Source organism: Coloeus monedula (assembly GCF_965178545.1).
Source record: "Coloeus monedula genome assembly, chromosome: 16".
Lineage (NCBI taxonomy): Eukaryota > Metazoa > Chordata > Aves > Passeriformes > Corvidae > Coloeus > Coloeus monedula.
The window spans coordinates 7,934,915-7,956,044 of record NC_138796.1 but is presented as its reverse complement, the minus strand read 5'-3'; the positions used below and the strand labels follow the sequence as shown (position 1 = coordinate 7,956,044).

The 21,130-nt window shown below is 52.0% G+C and overlaps 1 protein-coding gene across 1 annotated transcript in view; it reads right to left on the bottom strand.

Moving 5' to 3' along the window:
* Positions 1 to 470: 470 nt before the first annotated feature.
* Positions 471 to 21,130, bottom strand: part of LOC309578923 (lipase maturation factor 1-like) — a 98,585-nt gene continuing 77,925 nt past the window's right edge. Inside the window, exons 5-8 of the mRNA XM_082291877.1 lie at positions 18,257 to 18,410; positions 15,622 to 15,805; positions 7,493 to 7,605; positions 471 to 1,130 (exon numbers count right to left, since the gene is read on the bottom strand). Coding sequence (XP_082148003.1) covers positions 956 to 1,130; positions 7,493 to 7,605; positions 15,622 to 15,805; positions 18,257 to 18,410 — 626 coding nt within the window. The 3' untranslated portion in view covers positions 471 to 955. The remainder of the gene's footprint in view (positions 1,131 to 7,492; positions 7,606 to 15,621; positions 15,806 to 18,256; positions 18,411 to 21,130) is intronic.

Here is a 21,130-nt window from a genome sequence, read left to right as displayed (position 1 = left end):
ATTCATGAAATTGGGGAGGGGGAGGCCAGCACTGCTGGCTGCCGTGCCCAGTCCATGGAGGGTGCCCGAGGGGTGTCACCTGTCACTGTCACCCATCCAGGGGGGTGGATCCCGTCCTGAGCTGGATCCACTGGAGAAGGAGCAACTTGGAAGGAAAATCCACTGAAACCATGAGGGAGCCCCGTGCAAATGCACCCTTGAACCCACGGGAGAAGGGGAGGGAGAATTCTCCTCTCACGGCCCTGGATCACCAGGACGGGGATCAGACACTCGGACACGACACCAAATTCTCCCTAAAACACAAATAAATCCCACAGCGCCCAGGACTCACCTCATTCCTCACCTGTCACCCCATTCCTGTGGGAGCTGCCGTGTCCCTGGTGAGCCACAGCAGGGCAGGCACTGAGGCTCCTTTTTTTCCCTTTTTAGCACTTCCAGGAAAAATAAAAACCCAGGGGAGCTCCCGCTGGTTATTCCAGAACTGTTCACTTTAATCCCTTTCCAGGAACGCGCTCCTGGTGCTGCCCATTCAGTACATGTGGTCAGAAAGGTGGGAAAAACATGGAAAAGGGCATTCCTGTGCCTGCATCCGCAGCCCACACAGCCACAGAGATCCCTCCTGGTTTGTTTTCCCCTGTTTTTGTTTCAAACCCACATTCAGCTGCTTTTGGCAACACCAGCACCTCCCCCCAAACCAGTCATGGCTCTTTGCTTGCCTTTTGCCCAATTCCAGAGGTGACAATTCCTGATCAGAGCAGCCTGGCAAAAGAAATCAGTCACTGAGGTGAGAAAAAGCAGCTCACAAAGCAAGTGGGCAAACTGGCTGGGAATCCTCTGGAAAACAGCTGTGAACAAGGATATGGATAAAAAATAGAGAGGCAGGAGGTGTTCGCAAGGGAGCTGCCCGTTCTCCCTCTTCCCAGCTGGTCCCTCCTGTCCTGGCTGGCTTTTTCCCTCAGTCCCGCATGGGATAGGGCCAATTCCTGTCCTTGAAGAACTTCCTCAGGCCCTGCAGGTTGACAGGGGGGAAGTAGGGGCCGATCCTCTTCCGGATCCACCACTTCCCATCGCTGGCGTGCTTCCCCCCGGGCTGGCTGAACTTGTACTTGAAGTGTTCGCCCCGGATCCACCTGTGGGAGACAAGAACAGGAGCTCAGGCCTTGGCGTGACTCCTGGGAAGAGGCTTGGACCATGTTTTTATTCCCTTGGCATTGGAGTTTTTGAGCCTTTCTGGATGGAGAAATGAGCTCGAGGGGCTCAGGCCGGCTCCACATCCCAGTACTTCATCCTTTCATCCATCCATCCTTGCGGTGCCCACAGCCGGCAGCAGCAACATTGGGAAAGCTTTGGGAAGCTCCCAGGCTCCTCTTGATGCCATTCAGGAATGCTGGTATCCAGATGTGCCTCGGGAATGATGCAGGAGCAGAGGAGCTTTAACACCCCTGCCCTGAGCACTCCTCACACCTTTCCACAGCTAAGTATGAAAGAATAATAATAAAAGCAGGAATAATAAGACTTTTTCCTTTCTGAGAGCCATCCTGGAGTATTTCTGCCTGGATATTTTGGAGTAGGGAGTCTTGACTCCCCCAGCACCCCCCGCCCCAGCCAGCGGCCGCTCCGCTAGCGCGGCTCCGAGCGCATCTGTTTTCCGGCTGCTCCGGGAGCTGACAGCAAAGGAGGTTTGAAAGCAGTGCAGAAAGAAACATTCATCAGTGTCGGGAAACACTCTGGGAGCTGCCCATGCCGCTGGATCCGGGGGGTTTGTCCCCCTTGATGTAGGACATGCTGACAAGGGCCGGAGCGGCGCCCGCGCCGCCTTTGCCGGGAGCATCGCCGGCGTCGCCGGGCGAGTCCATAAAATACCCACAAAATAAAACTGTCAAAGTCATGTCAGTGCTCATTTAAAGCTGCTCTGCTCTGCTAGGAAAATACAGACCCTGCTACTGAGCAGGGCACCGCAGCTGTGGGATCCCTGGAGCAGCCGGGAAGGCCCTTCCTGCTGCTGAAACAATTAGGGACGGCTCCGATGGATTTGCCATCAGCGCTCGGCTTTGGGGAGCAGGGCAGAGGGCAGGGCATGGGGAAAGCTGCACCCAGTTCAAGGGTTCTGCCAGCACAGCCCAACAGCTCTGTTTCAATCCTGCTGGTAGCCAGGAGAGCATGAGAGGAATGATTCTCCTACAAAAACATGGGAAAACCCCAGGGAAGTTTGGAGTCTCCATCCTTGGAGGTGTCCAAGGAACACCTGGAAGTGGCACTCGGTGCTCTGGGCTGGTGACCAGGTGGGGATCGGGCACAGATGGGACTTGATGGACTTGGAGGCCTTTTCCAGCCTCAGTGATCCTGGATTCTGTGTTCATCACACTCATCACGTTTTCCAGGGCAGCTGTGGCTGCCCCATCCCTGGCAGTGTCCAAGGCCAGGTTGGATGGGGCTTGGAGCACCCTGGGACGGTGGAAGGTGTCCCTGCCCATGGCAGGGGGTGGAATGAGATGGGCTTTAAGGTCCCTTCCATCCCAAACCGTTCCATGATTCCATGATTTGATGACCTCCGTGTTTCCCCTCTGAGGATGAAGGAAGATAAATGGGAAAAGGGGCTCTGAGTGGAATTTGGGGAGTGCAAACCTGCATCTCATGCCCACAAACACTGCCCTGCAGCTGCCACCTTCATTACAGCCAGGGCCATTCCTGCAGTCCCTCTTTTCCCTGTTTTCTGAGGCTGGGAAAAGCCAAACAAAGGCTGAAGTGTTTTTCCCACAGGGTTTCCTTTGCAGGAGCACAAAATTCCTGTTAATAACTGGAGTGATACTCAACAGCCACGTCCCTGAGGTTCCAGGTAGCCACAGGTTCCTCTCCAGGATGGTTGGAGATTTCCAAACTGTGCTGCCTGGCTGCTTTCTGGAATTCCCAAAACATATCCACCTCCAAACCCGGATCCACCTACCACAGATGCTTCAAAGGCTGATTTTATGGCAGTCCCTCTCCTGCTCCACACATCCCTCCACCTGCCACTCTGGTGCTTCAGGGTTTGTCCTTCACTAAGCGACTGCAGAGCATCTCCCAAGAGGAACCCATCTCCATATATTCCCAAATAAATGTGAGAAAGAGGGAAAACCTGGAACCCAGGGGAATATTTTCTTGCCAGGCTCAGGATGTGAAAGCTGCAGCGTTTAATACCCACTGGAGCCCCTCATTTCAGGGCTCACAGAGTTTACAAGCTCTGCCAGTGTTTATAACCTGCCTGGGTGCCTCAATCCTGGAATTACGGGATTTCCCAGCTCTTCTAGTGCTGGTCCTGCTCCCTCTTCCTGGGATTCAGGGAGGGAAGGTGCTACAAACTGACACCCTCAAATCCATCATTCCAGGGCTCACAGGGTTTGGGCAGTTTTGGGGCTCCCCCAAAGATCTCCTGGCTGCTGGAAGGGATCCACAGGTCTTGGAGTCTCCCTGATGCTGGAAACTGAACCTGCAGGAGATTCCCCGATTCCTGCTCTGGAGAAACAGGAACAGCTTCGGGAAGGCCATGAAGGAGCTGCCTGACCTCACCAGGATGTCCCAGGTGGTGACAGCTACTCGGAGAAGGATCAGCAAGATTTGTGGGTCAGAGGAGACACGGAAAGGTCGGGAAGGATGATCCCAGCCACCAGCAGTTTCCCAGGATTTACTGAGCAAACATGAGCTGGCAGCTCCTCCTGGCTCCCTGGGAAGCAACTGGCACCAGCTCCCATTACAAAATGGTTTTAAACTGAAGGATTTAGATGGGATATTGGGAAGGAATTCCTCCCTGTGAGGGTGGGGAGGCCCTGGCACAGACTCCCAGAGAAGCTGTGGCTGCTCCATCCTGGAAGTGTCCAAGGCCAGGTTGGACAGGTCTAGTGGAGGATATCCCTGCCCATGGCAAGGGTGGGACTGGATGGCATTCCAAGGACTCTTCCAGGAGGTGGAAAACCCTCTTTGCTGTGACAACAACAAGGAAAGGGGACAAAAGGGCCCTTTGGGCAACTTCTGATCCCACAGTGGTGCCAGGAGGGCAACAGCGCTGGTGGAGGAGGGAGAACTGAGCCACCTCAAGGACCCATCTGCCACCAACTTTTGGGCATCCCCACTGGACTGGGCAAGGCCCTGGCCTCAGGGGGAGGCCAGAAAGGCTAAAAATAATCAGCATTATTTTTTAAATCAATATTTTCCCCTCAGCAGATGCCCGGGAGCAGCTGCCCCATGGCGCTTTCGGGAGTCGCTCGTATATCAGCCCCTCCTGACATCTCCCAACTGGATGTGTTAAAAATTAGCAGCAATATTGGAGTTGTTGGGATGGAGGCCTAAATCTCCCAGACAGCTGTAATTAGTTCCAGAGGGTGCAGCTGTCTCCCTGCAACAGCTGAGGGGTTCCAGGGAAAAAGCCAGTGGTGGTTTCTGTTAGAATTAATGGCCTGACAAGGCAAGGAGGGGTGGGAGAGGGAAGAAAGAAAGAAAGCAAAACATGGGTGTCTTTTTGGGTTGGTGAAGGGGTTTTTTGGGGGTGTTTAATCTCGAGGTTCCCTGCTCTGTTGTAAATCAGGTGGTGGGAAGTCCAAATTCATCAGAGTAACAGAGCCTCCACCATTGCTGTTCTTGCCCTGTTGGTGGGAGGGAGAATAAATTAATCCACCTTGGCCCAAATTTGGGGAATCAGAGCAGTTGTGGGGTTGTTTTCTAGTGCTGCTGATTCCGAGGCTCCTGCAAGGTCTGGCACTGCGGAGCCAGAGCATCCCACGGGCAGCTGAGCCTCCAAACCCCCTTCGGAAGTGGCACAGTGGGGTTTTCCCTCTCTGGTTTTCCCTCTCTGGATGGGTGAGAAAGGGAGGCTCAAGAGGGTGGGACAAGGCCAAGGGCAGAGCAAACTGTGGGGGAAGAAAACCTGGCTCCAGATGGATCCAAGGCTGGAATTTACCCTGCCAAGGAAGAGAGATCCCATGGCCATGGGACATGTGGGGCTGTCCTGCTCCACAGCTACCAGAGGCAGCTGCAAACCAGATTTCCCAGCCTGGGGGAAATCCTGACAGCTTGGGATGAGCTCTGCCTTCCCTGAAATGCTGAGGTTGTCTTCCCCCAAAGAAAATCCCTTAAACTTCCCTTCAGGACCATAGAAATTAATTAATTTTAATTTTAATTTTTAAATTTAATTCAATTAATTTAATTAATATTCTGGTAATATCTGAGAGATTCATTTCCACCTGCACCCCAGTGATGCCTGGATTTTCCAGGAATTCCCACTTCCTGCCTGCTCTCAGCTCTGCTCCCAACAGCTCCAGAGTCACCTTTATCCCTCTGGGGAGGGTCCAAATTGGCTTCTATGAAGTGCAAATATGACCAAGCTCTTCCCATGGCTTGGGCTGACCCCACGGATCCCATGCCCACACCTTCTGCCAGGATCCACGGGACTCACACAGCCTGGAAATCCGGCCCAGGTATAAAGTCCAGTCACTTTAAAGTGGGAAATAAAAGGGCAATCCAATAAAAAGGAATTCCAAATTCCACGTTCCCCTCGTGTTCCTGCAGCCAGGGAGCATCCAAAGGGAAGCACCAGCTCCCTCACCACCACCACCACCACTACAAATCCAGCTTTTCACATCCATGGTGGGGCTTTTCCAACAAAGTGCTACTTTAATTGGAATAAAAATCCTGAAGTGACCATGATTTAACATCAGAGACACCGAACAGACCCAAAAACCTGGGGTTTTTTTCCCCCTCCCATGGGAAAAACCTGATTTTTGCTTTCTTTGATTGTTGCAGCCTTTTCCATGGTGTGTTCAACACTTCTTAATTTCTCAGCCCAAGCCCTCCCGTTCAGATTTATGAGGGTTGGGCTTTTAGGAACTATCCATTGCCCCAGAATATTTGGGAAATCCACATTCCCCAAACATCCCTGGCCTCGAAGTCCAAGCTTCCCACTCAGCCAGGCTGGGCCCTCAACAATGCCCTCATTTTTAATCAGTCACCTGTTTCTCATTTGAAGTTTATCACACTTGAAAAAATACTGTAATTTTTTGAGTTGTAAAGAACCCTCCAAACTTTGGTCTCCGAAATTTCATTTCGAAGGCATTAACTCATTCTGAAAGTCCCTTGGCTATTTAAGGTGTAGAGTTTCCATTAACAGAACAAACTCCGTGGAGGACGGAGCGCAAGGTTCTTATGGAAAACAGTCCCTTCCCCTAATTATTTAGTCTAGCAGGGAATGAAAATAATTAAGTCTCAAAATTCCCTTTAGAGTGGAGGGAGGGGGGAATAATGGTAGGAAAATTAGGGTGGTTTTTTTTCCACCCGGCTACTGCAGGGAGCAGGGCTGTGGTGGGAGTGAAGGGATCCCTAAGGTTGGCAGCAAACTTTCCCCTCAGCCTGGATTGCAGTCCAGGATCACAGAATCACAGGATCAGGGATGGTTTGGGATGGAAGGGAGGTTAAAAATCATCCAGTTCCACTCCCTGCCAAGGGCAGGGACACTTCCACCACATCACAGAGGGCAGGATACTGGGAAGAAACTCCTCCCTGTGAGGGTGGGCAGGCTCTGGCACAGGGTGCCCAGAGAAGCTGTGGCTGCCCCTGGATCCCTGGAAGTGTCCAAGGCCAGGCTGGATGGGGCTTGGAGCACCCTGGGGTAGTGGAAGGTGTTGGGGTTGGAACTGGATGGGCTTTAAGATCCTTCCCACCCCAAACCATTCCAGGATTCTGTGATTTTTACCAGAGGAAACATTTTGGTAATAGTGGGCAGTTTTCCGTGCCTCAGCTGGAGAAGGAGCCTCTCCTCAGGTTTGGGGGATGCACTGCCCTAAAGCTGGAAAACAGCAGGATCCAAGGGGAATTTCATTCCACACAGACCTGCATCCCTGTTTGCAGTGCATCCTCAGAGCCTCAAATGGAAAACATTAGCAAGAGCAGAACGTGACTTGAGTTGATCCAAAATGCCCCAAAAATGTTTTCTCAGCTAAAAATAACTCCATCAACAAAACGGACGCTTTTGGGACAAAATTCCTTTTGTATAAAACCTTGAAGTTTTCCTCTGTGCCTCTCCCTGGCTGATGTTGGCTTTGTCTCTTCCTTGAAAACACAAACAATTCCAAGACGAGTGTCCACAAACTCAGTAATTCCTGCAGGGCTGTTTTGTCTTTGGAATGCCCCAGGAGATCCACGGAAATGGTGGGGTTTGAGCTGAGCTCACAAGGACACCGTGGCAAAAGCCCTAAAGCTGAGGGGCAGGAAGCCACTGCAGAAGGGACCATTCCTGGCCAGGAGCAGCAACAGCGAGCCCTGCATGGAGCTGCCTGGGAATGGGCTCATCCAGAGGGTCCCTGTGGCCCCTCCAGGGGGGAATCAAGGTGCTGGCAGCACTCTGGTGTCCATCAAACCCACCCTCAATTCCACCATCAAATCCCAACTCCAACAGGGACCTCCTGTGCACATCCGGGATGGGAACAACGTGGAGCTTGCAGCTCCCTCGGGATAACTCCAGGCTTACCTTGGAGGGTCTCTGCCTGCGAAGGGGTTCGTGGCCAGCAGGGACAAGGTCTCCTCTTCCTGGGCCAGCAGCTTCCCAGCCAGGTGGATGATCCATTCGTTCTGCTCATAGGTCTTGGGGAAGGAAGAAGAAAGGGAAACGTTAGGAACTGCTGGGCTTTTCCTGGGGTGTTACTGGGATTAAAGACTTTTGAGGAGAGATTTCAGCAGATTTGGGTGGGAAATGATGAAATTCCCAGTGTTTCAGAACACATCCAATGGGGTCCTTGAAGTCCAGACAGAGGGCAGGGAGAGCTTCCCTGGGTTTGTCTCATCTCACTGCCAATTCTGCCCCCAAATATTTGATTTAACCCGTTTATTTAGCAGCAAACCCCACAGGGGAACCACAGCAGCACATTTTCTGTGGATAATCCATCCATCCTTTTAAATCCAGATTGCTTTCCCCTGGGAAAAGGGTTTGGGTTGGTTCCCTGGTGTTATCCAAAGGAAAACAGAAGAAAGTGGCTTCTCTGTTCCCAGTTCCTGTCTCCTCTTTATTTCCTGCTGTGTGATCCATCCTCTTCAAATTCCTTCCTCAAGGAGCCACTTCTGGAGCAGCTCTGGGCCCCCCAGCCCAGGCTGCAGTGGCAGAGTTTGACTCTGAATTTAGGCAGCCCTGAGGGAAGCAGGGAGCTGGACTGGATGATCCTTATGGATCCCTTCCAGCTTGAGATACTCCCTGCTCCTATGATTTCCCTCCCTGCAGGAATCCTGCTCTTCGCTCTTGTTAAGGCTCCCTAAAAACATTTCCCCATGGTGGCTTCCTGTGCCTTGGGCTTCCCTGAGATTTCTTCTTTTCCTGCTTTTTCCGAGAGTTCCTGAGTGGATTTTTGAGTGCAAGCAGCAGGGGACACTGTGGGAAAGGGAAACCCGGGAGCTGTACCTGCAGGGCTCTCGCTAAAACCCAGCCCCGAGGCGAAGCTGCTCTGCAGAGCTCCCTCATGGCCCGGTTTGTTATTCCCGTCGCCAAGGGAAGCGGGAGAGAAACGCCATGGAAAACACCGAGCGCTGGCGGAAAGGCCCATCCAGGGCAGCTCCACCTCGCAGGGTTACTGACCCCAGCTCATCACGAGTTAGAGGAAAACCGCAGTTATTTCAGCCAACGAGTTCTGCAAAATGATGACTCTTCCCCCTTGCCTGCTTCCGTCCTGCTCCTTCCATCTGCTCTCATCCATCAGCGATGGGTGCTGGAGACAGGGATGCTCCCCACCAGCCCCGTGCTGAGCCTGCCACCCCCTCCACCAACCCCCGGTGCCACCTCCTGACACAGAGGAGGAGGGGGTGGCTCTCATGAGGGACAGGGGACTGAGGCCACCATGGTCCTGACACAAATATCTGGGAAAGGAGCACTGGAAGCAGGAGCTTGGTATCGTGTGGGATGTGCCACACGAACCTCACCCATCTCCCAGGGAGAGCTGGCACTGTCCCCATCCCTGGCTGTGTCCCCATGGGCGACTCATTCCAAGTTTCCGTGTCCCTCAACAGCTCCGGGATCTGGAGGTGCTCAGGCTGGGATTTGGGAAGGTGGGTGCCACCCTGGGAATCGCTGGCTGGGAGAGAGGATCCCCCAAAAGGTGCAACAGCAATTGCAGGGATCAAAGATCACAAGTGACACCTTCAGTGTCCCGAGTCTCTGCGGACATCCCAGTGCCCTGTACAACGTTAAACATCATCTCCAGGAGATCCCGGGAGATTTGAGGGTTCCTGTGTGAAAGCTGGGAAGCAACAGGAGAATGGAAACGGGAATCACCAGACTCCCCGAGCTGGAGCTTGACGGAAGCCCCCAAACCTTCAGAGCCTGACTGAGAACCGGGAGGCTCCGGGAAGGTGGGATCGGCTCCCCGGCTCCCATGGTCTCCAAATTGTTAATTAGCAGCTCCGTGCGCACCAGAGTTGGACTTCTGGTTTGTAAAGTGTTTTTCTTGTAAAATTTACAACATGTCTGGCCCCAGCGAAGTCTGCGGTGAGAAATTTCCAGCCGGTGCAGCCCCCACCCCCCTTCCCGCACGGAGCTTTGGATCTCGCTGGAGCCGGGAGCGGGAGCCGAGCTGCGCTAACGACCCTGCTTAACTCATTACTCTGCAAAGTGATACCGCGGCAAAGGGGGGCAAAAAAGAGTCCAGGAGATGTGGGCTGCACCCAGGGAAGCGTCACTCCAAGGGGTTCCGCTGTCCCTGGACCCAGAGGGATCCAGCTCTGAACTGGATCAGGACAGAGGGATCCGGCTGATGGTGCCAGCTCTGAGTGAGCAAAACAGGACAGGCAGAGCCTGAACCATCCAGTGGGTTAATCATAACAGAAAAAAGAATCCAGGCTAGATGCAAGCACTGCTGGCAGGTGGGCAGGCCTGTTTTGGGGTCATCTTTAGGGTTTGGATCTGCAATGAGCACGAGAAGCAGCCGGGACTGATCCTGCACAGCGATGGATCCCTGGGCTGCTCCATCTCCATCAAGACACAGATCACGACTCCCGCGGCTGCTCCTGCCCTCCACTGGGGCCAGAGCTCCCCCCACGCCACACAGAGCCCGTGCTGCATCCATACTGGGGTTACTGGGGAACCAGTGAGCAGACAGCCACTGCAGGGAGCAGTCACTGTCTGACCCTGCCCAGAGCACTCCTGGGGAGGTGCAGCCCCCCCGGGGGAGGAAAACACTTCCCTTTCTCACCTTTTTGAGTTTTCTTTCTGTTTTAGCACAGAAAGCAATTCAGGGACCTAAACACACAAAAACCCCATTGCCAACCCAAGTGCAAAACTCAAGAAAGGCTCAGGGGGAGCAGAGCTGAGGGGTCTCAAAGTTACACAACCCTGAAGCTGAAGCCTTTCTGTGTTCACGGACATTCCATGCAGATCCATGGAAGTGCGAGGGGCAGCTCTCCAGCCAGACCATCCTCAGCTGTCCCTACAGCTGGTACAAGCACCCAGAACCCCCGAAAATCCCGTTTCAGGTACAACAGAGGGGACTAACGAAGAACTTCTGGCACTTGGTGCTGAGACCCCAGGAGCTTTGATTTGCTGATGGTTTTCAGCCTCGTGCAGTGCTCGGGCAGACACTTCCCCCCATCTTCCCACACCACTCTCACCCCAAATGCCACTTTGGGAAGGGGTTTTGCTCCTCGTCCCAGCCACACCGAGGAGCTGAGCGTCACCACCCACCTCCCGAGCAGCGCTGCCCCGGGGCTTCCCTGCAGCTGTTGGCACTGCCTGACCTCTCCACTCCGACACTTTTCCAGGGAATAAACACGGTGTTCTCACCTTGAACACATTCGCTGGTGTCCAGGAGAATTTAATAACTGCACAGAATTGAAACCCAAAGCTCTGCTAAGGCAGGCCCCAGCGAGGAGCCGGAGCAAAGCAGCCACAGTAGCAACCAAACTGCTGATAACAGAGCCAAGGGAACGTTATCATCCCAAAAAAACCCACAGAACCCCCCCAGCGCTACAGGGAACATGTTCCCAACTGAAATAATAATAATAAGGAGGCTTTTCCTTTAGCTTTAATTGGTCATTTAATGAAAAAGGACTGGGGATTAGTGTGGTGTTTTATGGAATCTCGGGGCTGGCACGGGCGCAGGAGGAGGTCAGGACGAGATGCACATGTGGGAACAGCTGGAAACTTGGCACGGGAGCCCGGGGTTATTATTTCACGTGCTTGGGAGCCCTGAGTGGTTTCACATCGGAGTCAGTGGCTGCCAGAGGGGCAGGGCAGGTTCCATTTCCCGTGTTATGGTGTGAGGGGTGTTTTTTGTGTCACTGCCGACCCACTGTGGATGTAACACGGGAATTCCACCATGGAATTTCACCATCCTGGGCATCCTCACCCTGTACCCACGCTGCTGCTTGCACTGCTGGAGTTAAGCACCTTCAACTGTTGCTGTTTAGGGAACTTGAGCTATCAGGAGAAACAATCCCTGTCCCACAGAAAGGAGGCCACAGTTAATGTCCCCCTTTGTTGTTTTATGTAATTGCAGCTCACCATCACTTGTTACCATCCTGCTCTCCAAGCAGCTTATCCAAGGAAGGTCCATTCTCATTATCTCCAATACCCACACGGAATCATGGAATGGTTTGGGTTGGAAGGGACCTTAAAGCTCATCCAGTTCCATGGGCAGGGACACCTTTCACCATCCCAGGTTGCTCCAAGCCCTGTCCAACCTGGTCTTGGGCACTTCCAGGGATCCAGGGGCAGCCACAGCTCTTCTGGGAGCCTGTGCCAGGGCCTCTCTGCCCTCAGAGGGAAGAATTTCTTCCTAATTTCATCCCCTTTTTCTATTAGTTTCCCAAAAAGCCGTGTCTCCAGCCCAACGTTACTCACTAAAAGCCATCCCTCAGAAAATCCTTGGGAAAGCAGCTGCTCCCTGAAGGAGGTAGGAATGAAAGGCTGCATGAGAGAGCAGAGCAAGACTTTGGGAGCCAGCTCCTCGATCCCACCTATCCAGGGAAAGGGCGCACCTGGCACAGCTCCCATATCACCTCTGGCTCGGGGAAGAAAAGTCCCTTTGTTCCAGAGGGGGGGACACACAGTGGCCACTGTGGGCAAGAATCATTCCCTGCATGGACAAGGTCTCACTCTGTATTTATCCAGCCCATGGCACGATAGGATATCGAGCTGGTTTGGGATTCTGGGCACTTCCCTGGCACTGTTCCTGCTGGAGGTGAGGCTGCCTGTGAGCCAGCCTGTGGAATTCTTCACAATCACAGGGAGACAATAATCCCGGTGAAAAGGAGGAAAGCAAAGCCTTCCCTGCTGCACACGGACCAGAATGCTGCAATGGAAAATGGAAGTGAGCTGAGGCCTGTGTTTGGAGAAGGGGGAAGAAAGGAAATGGAAAAGGCTGAGCTGGGTACAGGGAGCACGAGGCTGAGGTTTGATTATGACACTCACACCTCCTCCTCCTCCGGGCAGCTTTTCCCTCCAAGCACCTTCTGGCTGCAAGGCTGAGATAACAGGAGGCTTGAATCAAATTTTACAAAAAACCAAACCTGCCTTCTCTATAAACGGGGTTACTTCTCCTCAGCTCTTCCAGTTCATGCATAACCTGAAGTTTCCCTCACTCTCTGTTACCACCCAGGCCAGGACCTCACAGCACCAACCCTGGAGGCTCTCTCTGCTCTTAGGAAAGCAGCTGAAGGTTATTTATAAATAACCTCATCTCTGGAAAACACACATTGCATCTCAGAGCATCCCAACGCTGCTCCACAGTGGTTTTACATCCAGAGACTTTTGGAGCAGCTTCAAGGAACAATCCAACACACACTGGGCTTTAAAACCAATCTGAGTGCAGCAATATTTTGTTATTTTGGAGCAGGTATTATTTGATAAGCACCAAGAGGGTGCCTTTGTGTTTCCATGACGTCCTCAAACAGAATAAATACCCTTCATGCCACAATAAGGAAGGGAAAAGCCTTTCCCTTTGATTTTTCCTTTTCCACTGGTGGACAACAAACCTTTGGGGCAATAAACATCCAACTTCAGTAGAATCCAAGACATCCCAGCACCAGCAGAACTGACCAACTCGAAGCCCCAGAAGTATGAGCAGTATTTTGTTTGCTGGTTGTTATTGACCAGCGGTGCTGAATGCAGAAATTGTAATGGATTTTGTGCCAGCCCAGCTCAGTGTTGGGCTTTTCCTGAAATTCCAGCATTAACCAGAAGTCAAATAATTACAGGAGGGTTGGCATCAGTAGCTGGAGCACAGATAAACCTTTAACAGTTTGTCACCAGCTCCTGTAAAACCAGGATGTTTCTGCACTAACACATGGAAGTGTCAAGGGGGGAAAAGTTATTCCTAATGCTTAACCTCGCTTTTGTGGGATTCAATCATTTTCTGCCATTTCAGCCATTATTTCCTCCCTTCTCAAAGGGTGGGCAGGCCCTGGCACAGGGTGCCCAGAGAAGCTGTGGCTGCCCCTGGATCCCTGGAAGTGTCCAAGGCCAGGTTGGAGGCAACTTCCCAGTGAATCCTGCAGCCAACCCAAGGTGGAAAATTCGGCGGCAATCCCGGAGCGCAGGAAGGCGTCATTTGTCAGGTGCTGATGAGGTGCAAAGAGGAGCCTGTCAGGAGCAGCACAAAGGGATGGGAAATATCCTTCCCACAAGCCCGGGGCTTTTCCACAGCCTGTCAGAGCTGGGAATGTCAACTCCGTACCTGGCCACTGCCAGGGAAGTGCAAACGCAGCCCTGGGAGAGCGGGGCCAGAGAAACAACCCAGAGCTTCTGAAAACAACTGAAATCTAACCCAGAGGCTGAACTCACTCGGTTTTATGGACTCTGCAAACTCCCACACGGGTTTTGCACAACACCTCTGGCTTCACAAGCTCCTCCTGGGCTTTCAGCTCCTGCTTCTCATCCTTTCTGCAGCTCTGGGGGACACAAAGTCTAAACAACACCCAGGGACTTCTCCAGCTGTGCAGGAGCTGCCCAGGGAGGGCAGCTGGCAGCAGATCTGCAGCTCTCAGGGCTCCAACCGACCAGAGGCCATTCCAAACGGGATTTACTTCCATGCTTAAGCAGGTATTTACATGCCTGAGCATCCAGGGCTCACTGCCGTGCCCAGGCAACTCGCCTTCCCACTGTTTTCCACGAGTCATCCCCACTTCCCACTTTCCAGAGGGTTTTTTTCCTCCTTTTGTTAACAGCTCTTCTAAGCAGGATCTGAAATTGCTCCATGGAGATTTCTGTGTGTGCTGAGGGAGCCATGGAAAGTCCCAGTGGCAGGAGGGATGTGGGAATGCTGCAGTAGGATGGCTGGGAAGGAGCACCAGACCCATTCCAAGGGTGCTGCTGCAGTAGTGGGAGGTGACAGATGGGATCCAGGGTGACAGATTCACTCCGTGGGAGAGATGCACCTCCCCCTGCCTGTGCACAGAGACTCCCAACAATAATTACTGCTAATTAGCTGCTGTGAACACACCTCAAGAGACCAACACTCCAAGAGGTGAACGGGAACACTTGGGGGAAGCTTTCAGTGAATGAAACACTAAAAATAATGAATTAAACACTACAAATAATGAAATAAACATCAATAATAATGAATTTAACAATAAAGATGCAAAGAGGCTGAGTTATTTCCTCTTCCTCCTCACGGGTACACCAGCACCTGGCTCCAGCATCCCTCGGCAGGGCCCACACTCTGCTCTGCACAGCAGGACCTGTGTCCCATCCTCTTCAGCTTTAAAACTCAAATCCCTTTTATTTTAAACCTTCAGGACATTTCTGCCCTGGGCAGAACCTTCTTCTCACCTCAGAAACAACTTCTGCCTGGGAGAGCTGATTTCTCCGCACCCAGAGCCCTCCCAAAACACAGCCTGACTTCAACCACCAGCTCCATCCACCCCCTGCTCCATTCCCCAGTTCCGGGCACTGCTCCTGGCTGGAGTTTGGACCTTGGCTGTGGTTTTCCTGAGGGATAAGCAGACCTAATGCAGATTAAATGAAATTCCAGCACACACAAACTAGCGGGGTAAATATCCAACCGTGGCCTGATGTCATGGCCCAGGAATCCCAAAGGCGCTGAAATGAAAATGCCACAGGGAAAGCAAACACAGGAGTTTGGGGCAGAGGGAAGAAGATATTCCAGGGGAGGATGCAGGGACAAAGAGAAAAGCCTGGGATACTCTGACATGGGTTTGCCTCACACCACTGCTGTCAGTCAGTTTTGTAAAACCCAGCCCACATCATGTGGGTAAGATTTGCAGAATAAGCTAAGCAAGAATTAACATTTCATGGTTCCCCCCCCCTTATTTAATTTCTGGCTGTCACCTGTTTGCTGGTACCACGTGGGGAATACATGTGGAGGGACCAATGTCCATGTGTGGGCAGGTAGGGAACGAGAGCTGCTGTCCCCAGGGGTGTCCCTGACAGCGATTCTTGGTATTGCTAAGAAACCCTTAAAAAACCTCACATCAAATTACCAAAAGTTTCATTACAGTACCACAATCCTTTAGGAACACAACCTTTGTCCTTGCTTTTTTTTTTTAACATAATGAACTTAGCCACAGCTTCCAACATTCCCCCCTGAATCCAACACGTAGTAAATCCATATAATTTGTTTTTCCTGGTCAAGGAAGGCCCAAGCTTTCAAAGGCACCTACCTGGAAGGCAGCAAACCACATGAGCCAGTCGAGGCGATAGTGGTAGGGGGAGATGAGGCACGGCCTCCTCCTCAAGTCCCCGGGCTTGCACTTGAACTCAAACTCCTCCCAGACTGCAGTGGGATCACTGGGATCCAGGCTGGCTGTTCCCTGAAGGATGACTTCTGTCCTCTCCTTGGTGATGCTGTGGGATACATCGGGATGTTGTTATTTGTCTCAAGTCATGGAAAATCATAAAATCCCAGACTGGTTTGGGTGGGAAGGGACCTTAAAGCTCATCCAGTTCCAACACCAACACCTTCCACTATCCCAGGTTGCTCCAAGCCCCATCCAGCCTGGCCTTGGACACTTCCAGGGATCCAGGGGCAGCCAGAGCTTCTCTGAGCACCCTGTGCCAGAGCATCACCTCCCTCACGGAGAAGGATGTCTCACCAATATCTCAACTAAAAGCTCGGGTTCATGAGAGTCCATGTGGAACACGAGTCACTGGCCCAGCTGGAGGTACAGTTGGATCCTGAGATCCAGAGAACCTCTGGATCCTGGGACTTTCCTCTCTCCAGCAGCACAGTCAAATTCCATGCCTTTCCTCCTACCACCTGCAGCTACTCCAGCCCGAGGGAGGGCTGATCCATAAGGATGATTCCTACGGAACGGTGGGTCTGTGGTTCTGGAACAGAGGCAGGTCGTGACTAATCCCATGTGGCTCAGCTGTGCTCCCAGCACAGAGCAGTGGGAATTGCAAACTCCAGACCATGGAAACACCACCCTGGAGTCCTGGGTGACCTGCCAGAGACACCCACCTGCTCCAAGGAGCTGCTTTCCATGAGGAACACGGAGCTACAGAAACCTGCCTGGCAAATTTCTCCAGCTGCCAACACCGTTTTGATTTTTTTTCTACTTTGATTTTGCCTCCTCCAACCCAAGAAACTGAAAGTTAGGGAACACACCACCTCCACCTTCTGCCCCGATGGCTTCCAGGGAGAGATGCTCCCAACCCAAGGAATGCTGACTATCTCCTCTTATAATTGTTCCCTCCATTTAGGAGATCTCTGGATTCTCCAGCCAAGTTCCATATTATCCCCTGGGCTGAGTTATGAGCCGTGGCTGGCTGCCCAAGGCTTAGGAGCACTCTGTAAATCAGGGACACCAAATTACCAATAAAAGCACGGTCCTACTGTGTGATTCAAAACCTGTCAGGTTTCACATCATTGGAGATTCATTATAAGCTGCAATCCTCTTTTTATTGGTTTACATAGGCTGGAATTACAAACATCTTACAGCAGCATTGCAGCCCATGCTCTGTAGGGTCTGGTAACTGTTGAAACAGAAACCAAAGACTGAAGAAGAAAAAGAACAACAACCCAAAGAAAACAATCTCCTGGAGCTTCACCACTCCAGCCTTCAAAGAGCTTCTGGGGTTATTTCTCTCTCTCAAAAAAAAAAAGAGGAAATGTTGGCATTTTCCACAAGTAGTGTTGATGGTTTTAATGTTTTTTTTCTCATTTTTTTCTGTCCACAGAAATGTCTGTGATTTGAAAAACTGAGGAAAAGATGATATTCATTTGATGAGTCCTCAGCATCTCCAGTGCTTGTGGTGGGACTCGTTCCTCCTCTTCACCACCCGCCCCGCTGGACCTTTGACAGCCAAACTGCTTCACCTTCTGCAAAATGTATTTATTTACTGCTGGCTTCTCCTCTGGGGCCTCGTCCAGAGCCCATCCCAGAGCTCTGGAGAACATCCCATGGTCACCCTGAGCAGGTGGTGGCAAAGCCTCCAGAGAAGCCCAGCCTTGTTGTTGTCCCTGGAACAACCTGAGGATGCAGCTCTGCTTTTCATCATTTTCCCAGCTGGAAGAGGCTGGGATGGACAGCACATGAGAGGGGTTATGCTGAGCCCAGCCATGGCTCACCTAAGCTTTAGTCCCCCAAAAAACCAGATTTGGATCCTTAAAACCCAGCCCAAACCAGTGTGTTTCCAAACACAGCTGGAGATGCTTCCCTTGTCCATCCCACCTTGCAGCCCTGAGCTGCAGATGGCCCTGTCCTCTCAAATCTTCTCTTTTGAGGTCATTCCTACTTTGGTGTCCATTCCTGGAGCAATGAATTCCCCAAGATGGAAAAAGCACTTCCTTTTGTTGGCCTAAAATCTGCTACCAAGAGCTGCTGTGGATGTTTCCAGGAGGGAGAGCAAAGGAGTGCAGGGGAAGAGAAGCTCAGCAGAAATAAAGAGGGCTGGGGAGGGTGAAGTCTATCCACTGGATGAACTCTCCTATGGATATTTTCATCCTGCTCTTACATTTGCTATGTTGATGGAATGAGCTGACTCATAAACAGCTCAGAGAAAATAAATTCAGTGGGAAAGAAACCTGCTCCTTTTCTCCATCTCTCTCGTGAACAGATACTCCAAGCCTAGAACAGACAGAATGACAGAATGAGCTAACTGAGAAAGAAAAGAGGTCAAAGAAAAATGTCAAAGAAAATAAATTCAGTGGGAAAGAAACCTGCTCCTTTTCTCCATCTCCTTCGTATTCCAGGTCTACTGGAAGGATTTCTGTTTAGGTTTAAGGCACACAGAATGTCTGGCTCTGGAATACCCTGGGCAGAGGTCTGGGATGTGCCATTAAAGCCCCTGTACCTCCCAAAGGCTCCGTAGGTGTTGACGATTCTGAGGGGGTTGAACGAGGTGTTCATGACCTGTCTGGAGTTGAGCAGGTTCAGCACCACCGGGATGCTGAGGTAGATGATCAGGAGGCCCAAGGAGATGTTCAGCACTCTGCGGACACAGGAGCCTGTGGGGGACACAAAACCAGACCAGAGGGAGGTGATTTCACTGCTCTGCTCCCATTCCCATTCCCATTCCCATTCCCATTCCCAGGGCCTCCCATGCCGGCCCCACCACTGACAAAACCCCACTGTAATCACCCCGACCTTGCCACGGGCCGCTATCGCTGCTGGGATCTGCCTTTCTCTAAATAGTCTGAGCAAGGGCTAAAAGGAAAAATGTCTAAAATGTGACATTAATCATGGCTTTAATACAGGGGAAAAACCACAGCTGGCACTTGCACCTTGCTCAGGATCAGCCTCCTGCTCTGGGAGCTGGGCCTGGAGTCCTGGGGCCGCTCCTGCCTCCTCCTGCTGCCCCACGCTCTCCCCATCCTGAGGGCTTTTCCTTCTGCAACATGCCTGTTCCCCACCATTCCTGGAGGAGATGTGTGTTGCTCTGCCAGTGCTCTGGGATGGGGTTTGCAGGAGCAGCACGGGGCTGGGCTGGATCCCAGGCCGGGCAGACACCGCCACGATCGGACAAATAAGCAGAGGTGACCCCCGAGGGGCTGCTTCCCTCATGGCCCTTTTCAATTTATTTAACATTAACAGCCAAAGGATCAGATTCAAAGCAATTGCGTGGAGCTTTCCCCTTATCTCTGCAGGAGAGGGATGTTTATTTGAACCTCTCTCAGAAGCTATTAATAATTGTTTAGTCTGAGAACATTTCTGGAGAATCATTTGAATCGGGCCTTCCCTCACCCCCTGTGCTGCTGTGTATGAGGTTTTGGGGCATTTTTGGGGGGTTTTTTAGATGGGCTGAACTTCTTCCCCTGTAATTCAAGGGCAGGCACAGGCACAAAGCCCTCACTTGGCTCCTCAGCAGTCCATGGCCATGCAGGGACTGCTCATCCTTCAGCAGGGGTGATTCTCATCCTGTCTCCAGGCCCTTGGGGTCACAGCCGCTCAATCTGAGAGAAAAAGGAGTTAATTCAGGGAAAAAAATAACCTAGATGGCAAAGATGGAGCAAAACCTGGGGACAGGAGCCAGTGGGATCTGGATGGGAAGTGGAGGCCTCAGTAGGAGTCAAACACACACTTCAAGGATGTGGCCTCACAAAATCAGGTCATGAGCAGGACACGGCTGGGGACCCTCCTGTCTTCTGCTCTGGTGGCCCAGGGCTGAGGGTTCCTCTGAGCCTCCTGGCACCCATCAGCACCAGCTCAATAGCCCCTGCTTCCTTAGCAGAGAAAATACGCAGGAATTCAAATTCCTGGGATATTACAGATACCCCACCCCTTCTGAGGGTGGGGCATGGCTACACCCAGAGTGGGATGGATGGATGGATGATGTCCTTGCTTGGACACCCTGGCTCAGACTCTCTGGACAGCATCACTGAAAAGGTGCGAGTTCCTCAAAACAGGATCTGCCTCCCCCTCACAGGGACTCCCTTTGGCTTCTCCTCCCAAAAAAAAGGTGCAGCCTCAGTGTTGCTTGGGATTGGAGGCATAAATGGAGTTGGTAGGAAAAGTCTGAGACTTTCACAGGCTCTAAAGCAAAGCTCCATGAGGGGAAAAGCCAATAAAGATTTATTCCAGCAAAATATGTGAAATAAAAGACACAAGATTTACTGAAGCTGCATGGCTGGAACTCCCATTTTTGGTTAATAAACTGCTTCTTGGTAGAAAAGACTGGAGACAGATGCTGCCTCTTGTTGACATTTTTCCTTCCTCTGACAGATGTTTGGGATATTTAACCCCAGCAGCTGTGATTGTTGTTGATATTACAGGCAATTTGTTGCTTATATGCGGTTTATAAAAATGCTGCAAACACCACTCTCCATCTGCTACGCAGCCTCATGAGAAACATCCCAGTGCTGCTTCTCCTGGATCAGGGCTGCTTGGAAACTGCCTCTGGAAGGGGAAATCAGCCACCTCGAGCCCTTTTTTCCAGTCTTAACCCCCCTTGTATTTGCTTTTTCATATTCATGGTACAAACAGGAGTTCTCCTCCTCCCTGTCCTGGGCAATTCCCTCTCCACCTCGATGGTCGCCACACCACCAGTGGTGGCCACCAGCAGCTGCTCCTCCCACTATCCCAGGCTGCTCCAAGCCCCATCCAACCTGGCCTTGGACACTCCCAGGGATCCAGGGGCAGCCACAGCTTCTCTGGGCACCCTGTGCCAGGACCCTCACAGGGAACAGTTCCTTCCCAATATCCCATCTATCGCTGATCTCTGTTAATGTGAAGCCATTCCCTGTGTCCTGTCCCTCCATCCCTTGTCCCCAGTCCCTCTCCAGCTCTCCTGGTGCCCCTTTAGGAACTGAAAGGGGCTCTGAGGTCTCCTTGGAGCCTTCTCTTCATCACACCATGAAAGAGAGCCAATGTGAGAACCCAGCTTCCAAGCCCACCTCAAGCTGCACTGGGTGTTTCATCCTTGTCTTTAAACAGCCAAAATTAACAAAGAAGTTCAAAACAAAACCCTAAGGTGAACTGTACAACTCCACATTCTTATTTTGCGTTTGAGTTACTGGGGGCAGAGCAAGCACTGACTTTCCAGAGCTGCAACTGCCTGGATTTGCTGTGACATTGGTCCTGCAGAGGACACGTCCCAGAAGCCACGTCCCCATGGCAACGTCCCCCCCTCCAGCAATGTCCCACAGACCCTCATGGACAACCCCCAGCTTCACACTGCGAGGTGCAGGCACCCTCTGCCCACAGAGGAGCAGAGCTCTGGTTTGAAGAT